Below are 10,862 nucleotides of genomic sequence, written 5' to 3'. Positions count from 1 at the left end.
AACCAAAAAAAAAAAACGAAGAACAATAAACCGATTATTTTACTTACTTTGAGCTTTCACCTTTGACTTTCTCACGCTTAAAAAGAAAAAGATGCAGCTGGAGATGACAAGTACCGCAAATGCAACAACCGCAATGGTTATGATGATAATAGTTCGAGATGAATTACTCTTTTTTCCTGCAAAATTTCAAAAATGAGCTTTCAATTTAAACTTTAGCAATTGCATCAGCAAAAGGATATGGAAAGTATCCTTTGATTAATTAAGTTAGAGAAACCATCTTCCCCTGTTGTCTACGAAAAGAAAATTTTCCCAGGTATACATCCCTCTAATACAAGATGGAGCTTGATTCCAGTCAGTGGATACCAAATTGCTTTTTCTGCAGGAAGGCATATGGCAGGGGAAAAGAAAACAACTGTTAACTTGACAACGAAAAAGCAGACAGGGTACCTGTTGTACTTGGGGTATCGTTCGAGGCCGGAGGAGATAGTGGTGATACTGGTGTTGGTGGCGGTGGCGATGCTAGTGATGGTGTATCAGCAGTAGTAACATTATAGAAGCGTTCAATCTCAAACCTGAAATTGCAGCTAGGCCTAATTACCCTGCCTCCTTGTTTTCTATCACAGCAAGTCGGAATAAATTCAATAGCCTGAGACAAGCAAGAGCTGCATTCGGGCTCCGTCAAATCAGGAGTGCATTGAACAAGTGCATATAATGTTTGGAAAGCTGTAACTGGTCTACTACCCGTTGCAAACTTGCGAGAGGAAGTGCCTGATGAAGCGTTAGTTCTTAGGTAGTTCATCAAAGCAGTCAGGGCCTGATTAAAAGCATCCACATCCGTGACGTTGTTTTGATTCCACATGTAGAAAGAAGGGTTGGTTTCCGCAACACCAAAGATGGAGCGATTTGTGTATCGCAACATGCAAAAGTCATACCAGATAACTGCTTCTTTCCGGTTGGGACAGCGGTTTCTGAGCTCAGTGGTTGCGTTATTGATGCAGTCGAGGCAATCACCAGAATTAACATCTCCTCTGCAAAGTGCGATTACGTTAGCTCTCTCGGAGTCTTGGCCAGATGACATATTGTAGAACCCATAATCATTTGCCGTGTTCGAGGAGAAAGATGACAGCAGGCGATTGAGGTTTGCCTCGTAAGTGCTGTTTCTGGTGAAATTACCACTTGTGTCTAAACAGAAATGGTAGAGAGGCTCTTGTCCGGCAACGGTGAGACTAAGAAGGAATGTAACAATTAAAGAAGAGAAGAAAAACTGCCGCGAAGAATCCATTGCCCTGCCTGCGGTATACAGGGATTTTGCTGCTTGTTTTTCTTCCAAGCTATTCTCTGATTTTCAGAGTTTTTGCGTTGAAATGAACAGTCCTTATATGGAGATTGGATGACATTGTGTCAGGACTTGTCAAAAGAAACTAAGGGGTTTTATGGAAAATTCTCCAAAGTGTGGAGTTGACGGTATGTAATAACTGAAGAATGTTCGATTGTAATTATAATATTTATTTGCTTATGTAAATCTTATAAACAGATAATTACACTTTGTTATGCAATAGTCCAATTTTTTTTGTTTTTTGAGAGAGGGAGAATTGTATTTAGAATTTTTTTTTTAAGAGACAGGATAGGATTATTATGTATTAACGAACCTAACCCAAGGTATAGTATCATGAAGGGCATGGAAGACAGCGAGATTTAAGAAGAATATTAGAATTCAATACAAAATGAAAAATAAGCTTATACCAAGAATCAAAATGATGTAAGCTGATCATACTCCCAGTCCAAAGTCCGCTCTATTCATAGTAGATTATGATAGCAACGCAAGTATTGCCATTCAAAATCCTTGAAAAATGGGGATTTGTTCATTAAAAAAGCAGGGGAAGAAAACATAAACTCAGCAGGACAAGCTGGAGTCAATCAGAAAAATCATATGTTTCTTCTTTTCTTAATTAGCAGGAAATTTCTAGGATCCTCAACCATGTGAGGCCAGCCACTTTCCGAACTCCAAAAACTGGCGAAAAGGAACATCGAAATGGGACAAGTGCCAACCTGATTCACATAAAAGGCTTTCACAATTTCTCCCGTCAAACACTCCATTTAGTTTTTGCTTGACCCTCTAGCGTGTGAAACAAGGGAAAGATTGTTTCCGCATCTTCAGTCGCTCCAATGTAGTGGAAAGCAAGTGGGGATCAGGCATAGAAAATTATGAACGAAATAGACCCCATTATCAAAGAAAAACATTAGGATCATTATTGCGTAAATTTACGACTTTTAAATAACGTGACAAAAATTTGAAGTGTGAGATCTGACCATTACAACAAGTAGCAGGTGCTTCCGGGCCAACACAGAAAGGTAACCAGTTATGCCTTGATTACTCCGAGGCTAGACGTCAATGACAATCAATTCATTGAAAGTTCCATGGTCTATTAATTATACTTTGACTTTAACAAGGCAAAGAAAGCCAAGTCCCTTGGTGTCCAATTTCCATGCAGAAACCTGCTGGAAGATCTCGTGTTCTCTGCCTAATTTTGTTCACCAGGAACCAGTTGCAGGATTCTGTGGCAGACGGCTGACTTGTATTATTGAGAATGTCACATGTTTTTAGGCAATGGTTCTGATTACGTGACTTCAACTATGTAAGATTTTGAGCTCTGTAGTTCAGTCCTTTGTTCAACTGAAATGAAGAAAACAGATGGAGTAATATAAGTATACAGCAGTCCTCTGGGAAAAAAAGAGAGAAAAAAGCTGAGTACTTCGGCATAGGATCGCAAGATGTGGGTTAAAGCTCTGGTTTGCCTTCTCCCCAATCTGCTTATAGGCATGAGTCTTGCCACCGCCGTAAGATGCTATGGCACAGGTAACTTTACAACTAATAGTACATACGGTATAAACCGCGACCTCATCCTCGCTTCTCTCCCAGCTAATGTCTCAGCAAACGGTGGTTTCTTCACTACCACTATTGGCCAAGTACCCAACAAAGTTTATGCTCTTGGTCTTTGCAGAGGAGACTCTCCTCCAGAAGATTGTTTTGGCTACCTCGATTCCACAACTCACGATCTCATAGCCAAGTGTCCCAACCAGAAAGAAGCCATTTCATGGGGAGGGAATCCACCGTCTATGGTAAGCTATGCAGATCGCTCGTTTTTTGGAATCCTGGAGCTAGAGCCTTACGATGCAGAACCTAACGTGTACGACATCAACTCGAACTTAACACAGTTTTATCATGTTTGGGAGACTTTGATGGTTAGCGTGGTGACAAATGCTTCCATGGGTTCTTCTAAGCTTAAGTATTCAACTGGTGAAGCAGAATCCGCAGACTCTCAAACGATTTACGCACTAATGCAGTGCACTCCAGATTTATCCCAGAGTGATTGTGAAACCTGCTTAAGGGAATCCGTGGGTCTATACCGAAGTAGGTTTAATAGGAAGCAGGGAGGTTATGTTCAGAGACCTAATTGTTGGTTCAAGTGGGACTTGTCTCGTTTCTATGTTCCAAATGCTTCTACTACTGCTCCATCCTTATCTCCACCACCACCAGCTGAAAGTCCTCCTCCACCTACGACGAACATTACAATCACAAAAGGTAATATGCCTGGTCATTGACACATGCAGTTTTTAGGGGAGAAATTAATGTGGAAAAAAAGTATTACTCAATCAAATTTCTTGCATGTGCAGAGGGTGGAGGCATTTCATCTCAAACTGTACTAGTCATTGTCGTTCCAATCATGGTTTTCGTGGCAGTGGTCCTCATTGCAAGCGCCATTCTCCTTAGAAGGAGGAAACCAAAGCAGAAGAATGAAAGTAAGCTAGTGTTCGATTTTTGTCTGTTAGTAGCAGTTTTTTTTTAACTATTAGTTTCCATTGATTAAGCTTATTATTTTTGATTTCATACTTTCTTTTGAAATTAAATGAATAATTTAATCCGAAGAAGAAGAAGTAGGAGAAAGAGTGGTTGCCCTTGAAGTGGTTATGAAGCGAAATCCATTAAAACTTTCCAGTGCTTTTTCTCTCCTTTTTATGCATTAACTTAACTCGCTCAATTTCTAAAAGCTGCAGATGAAACGAGCTGTGAAGAATCTTTCCAATTTGACTTCAATGCAGTCAGAGTTGCAACAGATAACTTCTCCCCTGCAAAAAAGATTGGAAAAGGTGGATTTGGTGTTGTTTACAAGGTAATTCAACATTTGGTACAGAAAATTTTCAATTATCCAAAACCGTAAAAATGAGGGATTGAAGGAATGAATGAGTGAAGCCTTCAGTTCGGTGACTTTACCTGCTTCCTCTGTTTACCGCTCTGCCTAAAGCGTCCGTTACAAAACGAGCATCCTTGCATGCTTAAAATTCAAGACCTTACCAGCCATCTTCGGAAGGGATGGAGGACTTTCTGTCGTATCTTTTCCGAGTGCTAGGATTGATGCTTCCAATGGTGTGTTGTTCATGCCACCCAAAGTTTCCATGCTATAGAAAATCTCAAATTGTCAAATTTCTTGTTAAAATATGTCAAAGCCAGTGTTTCTATCCATGCAAAAGAGGAAAAATAAAAGATAAAAGCTAGTGCATGTTCGTAATTCCTAGACAAATATATGAAATGCTTGTTCGATCATTTCCCTTTGTTACATATTTTTCAGGGCAAGCTTCCCGATGGACAAGTTGTAGCTGTGAAGAGGTTATCTGGAAATTCTGAACAAGGTGAACAAGAATTTAAGAATGGAGTCTTGTTAATGGTAAAGCTTCAACACAAAAATTTGGTTAGTCTTCTAGGTTTTAGCTTCGAAAAGAAAGAAAGGATTCTCATCTATGAGTTTGTGCCTAACTCAAGCCTTGACAACTTCATATTCGGTATGGTTGCGATCACTTTTGAGTTTACGGAATGAATTTCTGCATTTTACTCATATTGTTTTGTGAATTTTCATAGATCCAATTAAGCGTTTACTACTAAACTGGGACAAGAGATACAGAATCATAAAAGGAATAGCTCGAGGAATTCTTTATCTTCATCAAGATTCTCAGTATCGAATCATCCATCGTGATTTAAAAGCTGCTAACATTTTGTTAGATGAAGAGATGAATCCTAAAATTTCAGATTTTGGAATGGCAAAGTTGTTTGTGGTGGATCAAACTCAAGCTGATACAAGAAGAATTGTCGGGACATAGTACGTATAAGAAACCACTAATATTTTGTTGTTACAATTGTTAAGTTGTGAGCCCAAATCACAAGAATCCTATAACAATTAGCACATATACAACAAGAGTTTCATTTTAACAAGAACTGAGATTTCGTTTGTTTATTTATTTGTTTTACCTAGTGGATACATGGCTCCGGAGTACGCAAGGAAAGGGCATTTCTCAGTCAAGTCTGACGTTTATAGTTTTGGGGTCTTGGTTTTGGAAATCGTTAGTGGTAAAAGTATCAATGGTTTCCGAGACGAGGAAACAGGAGTCAATCTTATAACCCATGTAAGTAAAATGGAATTCTACCTGCGTTGCCTTCACTTGTTTTTGGTGCACTTGGACCTTCGTGCTACGTTCACATTGTCAAATCTTTGCAGGCATGGAAAAATTGGAACGAAGGGAACCCTTTGAAACTGATAGATGACATCCTGTTGGATGATTCCAGGAGTGAAATGTTGAGATGTATCCATCTTGGATTGCTATGTGTTCAAGAAAATATTGCTCGTAGACCAACCATGGACTCAGTTGTTCTCATGCTTAGCAGCTCCTCCATCTCTCTTCGGGCGCCCTCGAGACCTGCGTTTTTACTGCAATCTGCCAAGGTACCGGAAGGGGGGCCTGAATCATCCGGTTCCAGTCAATCTAAAAGTGCAGAGGTCCCAGTCACAGTAAACGAGGCTTCATTTACTGAGCTAGATCCTCGATAATGTTTAAGGAAAATTGCTGCATTGTTTGAGTATCTTAGTCCTGAAAAACCTGTACCTCTTCTTCGGGGCACAAAGAAAGTGACTCAACTAAAAGAGAACTTATCAAACTATTTAATTGTTCATGAAGAGGAAAAGAATAAGAAAATTTTTCTATGTAATTGTACTATCTTGTAATTATTCAAAAATTGGGAAATGATTAGAACTTTGTTTACTCCTTGTGTGGTAGTTTGTTATAAATAATTTTTTTATTGGTTGTCACATATTAAAACTAAAACCAATAATCAATTGCCTACTATTTAAGAAATTTCTTGGGTTTGTTCAATGCTTGAAATTTGGCAATTGGAATGTACGACATTTGGCTATTTATTGTTGTGGGGCTTGGCTAATTAATTGGATGTGAGAAAGGAGTTGGGTTGGTGGGTTTTTTATAGGTTGTGGGCTATTTCATTGGACCATCATGTGGTAGAAATGTCTAAGTTGTTGAATTTCTATAATGTACGATATGTTTTTTTATCAAATTATATAATTTTCAGGATTTTTTTATTTAAATAAATTATTATTTAGTTTAAATTAATTATTATATAAAGAAAGGTAATATTATAGACATTCTAATCCTTAAGGAGGAAAAAAACAAAAAAAATTAATAACAACATCATGATTTGTTACTAAATTCTTCTACCTTGCAAGATATTCTATATTTTCAATCCACTAAATTTCCTTTCCAACCTCAATACCAAACAAATTATTCTTTTCAAAATCATTTTTCAGCCCTGAGATGACTTAGAAACATCTCAAAACCCTATTTATATCTAGCAAGCTTCCTAACATGGCTTCCCACAATATCGCAATATTGTTGACATATTGTAGGTGTGACACCACAAGAGCTTTGTTCCCTACTGCAATAACTTTGCACAATTCAATTTCGATTCTTATACATTGGAACACTAAATGCCTCTGCTACAAAGTTAAATAAGAATAGGGACAAAAAATAGCATGCCTCAGGCCTCTCTTAAATTCGAATTGTGTTAAGTACACCATTTACTAATATTGAAGCCTTCATGCACTTGTGCCAACAGTCATCCAATCCCATCTTTCATAACTATATCAAAAGGATTCAAATTAACATTATCATAAGCTTTTTTAACATTCACTTTAAGTAATAAACCTCCACTCTTTTTTTTTTCTCATAAAATCTGTCACCTCGTTGCAATCAAAGCATAGTCTATGATCCGTTTTCCCCTTATAAATGCAAGTTGATTACACCCCACTAATTCCTTCGCCACTCACCTCAATCGGTTGGCCAAGACCTTAGTGTAATCATGCATACGCTGCCCACAAGGCTAATCGAGCGATTATCCTCGGTATGGGAGGGGCTATCACATTTTGGGAGTAGAGGGATAAAAGATGTGTTGATGCGGTCCTCAATATTGCATGAGGAGTAGCATTCCTGCATATACCTTATGATGCCGCCTTTGATCATTTCCACTAACTTCTGAATAAGTTTACATTAAACCCATCAGGCCTAGGTGTCATGTTTCGATTTCCTCAAGTTACACGAGGATGGCTCTGTTAAAGGTAAGTCAAATCCTTCAAGTTGTGGTGGAGTTTTAAGAAACTCTAGTTAAAGATAATTTCTTTATAATTTTCTCTAGAGCGGTTAGAGTGATCGATTCTAAATTTACTGTGTTGTATGCAGCTAAAATGTTTCTTTAGATCTTTTGGGATTCATTTTTGTTTGAGGAAAAAATTTTAATTATCAAATTTTATTCCATTGTTGTTATCCGATGGGTGCTTAATCCATGCAAAAGACCTTGTAAGCTTTGCTTAATCTCTCAACTATCTGTTTCAGTCATTGCCCTTTGCGTACACTCTTTCTTAAAAAACAAATCATGATTAAATAAAAAAAACCATAACGCCTTAATTTCCAACCTAGGCTTTATTAATCTTGTCTTGGCTTTCTTAAAAATTGATGGCTATTAAATATTAATTTTTTGAAAAAAAAATAAAGTCATCGCAGGTAGCTCTCTCTCAAGTATTTTATAATTAATACATCTTATATGGTCAAAGAATTATCCACGTTTATATAAAGAAAAAGAATTATTCACCTGAAATATATTACTTTTAAGCAAAGTTGATTTCAATATTGGGTGATCTTGTGTCAGGACTTGTCAAAAGAAAAAAGAGTTATATGGAAAATTGTCCAGAGTATGGACTCGACGGGATGCAATAATTGAAGATTGTTTGATTGTAATTATAATATTTATTTGTTTATGTAAATCTTATAAAAAGATAATTAACTTTGTTATGTGATAGTTCAATTATTTTGAGAGAGGGAGAATTGTATTTTATATTTTTTTCAAGAGACAGGATAGGATTATTATGTATTAACAAACCTAACCCAAGGTTATATGTTTAAGAAGAATATTAGAATTCAATACAGAATGGGAAGTAAGCTTGTACAAGAACCAAAATGATGTAACTGTTCATATTCGAAGTCCGAAGTCCAAAGTCCACTCTATTCATAGTAGACAATGATAGCGACGTAAGTATTGCCAATCAAAATCCTTGAAAAATGTGGATTTGTTCATTAAAAAAGCAGGGGAAGAAACACAAAGTCGGCTGGACAAGCTGGAGTCAATCAGAAAAATCATATGTTTCTTCGTTTTTTAATTAGCAGGAAATTTCTAGGATCCCTCAACCATGTGAGGCTAGCCACTTTCCGAACTCCAAAACTGGCAGAAAGGAACATCGAAATGGGACAAGTGCCTCCCTGATCCACATAAAGGGCTTTCACAATTTCTCCCGTTAAACACTCATTTCCATTTAGTTTCTGCTTGACCCTCCAGCGTGTGAAACAAGGGAAAGATTGTTCCTGTATCTTCACTCGCCCGAATGTAGTGGGAAAGCAAGTGAGGATCAGGCATAGAAAATTATGAATGAAATGGACTTTTAAATAATATTGTATCGTGATAAAAATGAAGTGAGATCTGAACCTTCCAGGAAGTGAGCAGTGCTTCTGGGTCAAATACAGAAAGGTCACCAGTTATACTGTGATTACTGAGATTAATAGGATTGTTAATGGGTAAAGCATTCATTAATTTTAAAATACTTAAATCTTAACTAAAAAAAAATTTCAAATCTTATTAATTATATGAATAATTTTAAAAATTACTACTTAATCTTAACCTTAATACATTTCAATTATCCAATAATTACCCTAATTAATTTAAAAACTCAATTAGATGAAAAATTATTAAAATATTTTTCATAAATATCTAATTATCTGAACCCGTAATCATATATAATAATATTTTTTATATATTTTATAATTAACTACTAATTAAATTAATAAAAACACAAATACTAAATTTAAATTTAAATAATTAAAAACTATAAAGTGTGTTTATAAATGAATATAGTATATAATATAAATCAATATTATTTTATTATTTAGTAGTTATTAACTTATATAATAGTAATTATATTATTTATAAATAAACAAATATATAATATAAAGTGTATGCATTAAAGACATTACAAGTTATATATTATAAAGTGTGTGTAATATATATTATAATTAATAATTTTATAAGTTATAATTTTTAATATTAACACAAAATAAAAAGTAAATATATTTATATTAAAAGTATATATATTAAAAGTATTTTAGTGCATATATATAATAGTAATTATATTCCCTATAAATGAACCAAATATCTATAAAGTATAGATATTAAAAGACATTATAAGTTAATTAATAATTATAGTTTCATTAATTAATTAAATTAATTATATGAGTTTATCCTTAATTATATGAAATTAAAAAAATATTCAAAACTATTATAATCTCATAACTTCTTTATAGCTAATTAAGTTTTTATATTATAAGTTTATATAAGTAAATTATATATATTATAATTAATAATTTTATAAGTTATAATTTTTGTAATATTAACACAAAATAGAAAGTAAATATCTTTATATTTAAAATGTATATACATATATACACACATACTCAAAGTATTTTACTATATGTATAATAGTAATTATATTTTTTATAAATAAATCCAATATATATAAAGTAAATATACTAAAAGACATTACAAGGTAATTAATAATTATAATTTTATAAATTAATTTAATTAATTATATGAGTTTGTCCTTAATTACATGAAATTTTAAAAAATAACTAAGTTTCAAAACTATTCCAATCTCACAACTTTTCTTAATGTTTGTATATTATAAGTTTATATAAATAAAGGTGTATATATTATAATTAATAATTTTACAAGTTATAATTTTTATAATGTTAAAATAAAAATAAATATTTTTATATTTAATATATATATGTTAAAGGTATTAGAATATAGATAATATAGTAATTATATTTCTTATAAATGAACCCCATATATTAATGTATATATTAAAAAACATTCCAAGTTAATTAATAATCATAGTTTAATGAATTAATTTAATTAACCATATGGATTTGTCTTTAATTGCATAAAATTAAAAAAAATAGTTAGATTCCAAAACTATATAATCTCAAAAATTCTTTTTAAGTATATATATTATAAGTTATAATTTTTGTAATATTAATACAAAATAAAAAGTAAATATATTTATGTTTAAAATATATAATAATAACTATATTCTTTTATAACATGATATGATATTCATATTATTTAAACATAATTAATAATTTAATAACTTTTTAATATATTAATATCATCACATTAATAATTTGAGTAATTATACTTTTTAATATATTTATAAGCTTTTAGTAAATATATTAATATTTGTTATTTTTAATTTAATTATTTAAATAATATATATATATATATATATATATAAATGAATGTTGACATTTAGTTAAGGACGAGTACTTACGTAACTCAAATATTGATATAATTGAGTTTGAGTAACGGATATATAATAATTATTATATTTTTTTCTAATATGATATGATATTTATATTATTTA

At 33.1% G+C, this 10,862-nt stretch overlaps 2 protein-coding genes across 4 annotated transcripts in view; one reads left to right on the top strand and one right to left on the bottom strand.

Annotated features, from left to right (window-relative positions):
- Positions 1-1,505, bottom strand: part of LOC110423972 (cysteine-rich receptor-like protein kinase 15) — a 3,704-nt gene extending 2,199 nt beyond the window's left edge. The window contains exons 1-2 of the mRNA XM_021438416.2: positions 448-1,505; positions 48-176 (exon numbers count right to left, since the gene is read on the bottom strand). Coding sequence (XP_021294091.1) covers positions 48-176; positions 448-1,282 — 964 coding nt within the window. The 5' untranslated portion in view covers positions 1,283-1,505. The remainder of the gene's footprint in view (positions 1-47; positions 177-447) is intronic.
- Positions 1,506-2,485: 980 nt separating this feature from the next.
- Positions 2,486-6,067, top strand: LOC110423974 (putative cysteine-rich receptor-like protein kinase 16). 3 transcript variants are annotated; one of them, XM_021438420.1, is made up of 7 exons: positions 2,486-3,583; positions 3,676-3,801; positions 4,057-4,172; positions 4,629-4,839; positions 4,916-5,153; positions 5,307-5,457; positions 5,550-6,067. In XM_021438420.1, the coding sequence occupies exons 1-7, from the start codon at positions 2,773-2,775 to the stop codon at positions 5,877-5,879; spliced, it is 1,983 nt and encodes a 660-aa protein (XP_021294095.1). In that variant the 5' UTR covers positions 2,486-2,772; the 3' UTR covers positions 5,880-6,067. The 3 variants fall into 3 exon arrangements, with proteins under 3 accessions (XP_021294095.1, XP_021294094.1, XP_021294096.1); XM_021438419.1 differs by having other exon boundaries at positions 4,051-4,172; XM_021438421.1 differs by having other exon boundaries at positions 4,051-4,172; positions 5,618-5,738.
- The last annotated feature ends 4,795 nt before the right edge of the window (positions 6,068-10,862 follow it).

Source organism: Theobroma umbraticum, unplaced genomic scaffold (genome assembly GCF_002168275.2).
Source record: "Theobroma umbraticum cultivar Fairchild unplaced genomic scaffold, ASM216827v3 scaffold_204.0, whole genome shotgun sequence".
Classification (NCBI taxonomy): domain Eukaryota; kingdom Viridiplantae; phylum Streptophyta; class Magnoliopsida; order Malvales; family Malvaceae; genus Theobroma; species Theobroma umbraticum.
The sequence above is the reverse complement of the archived record's forward strand: the minus strand, read 5'-3'. Positions and strand labels throughout refer to the sequence as shown.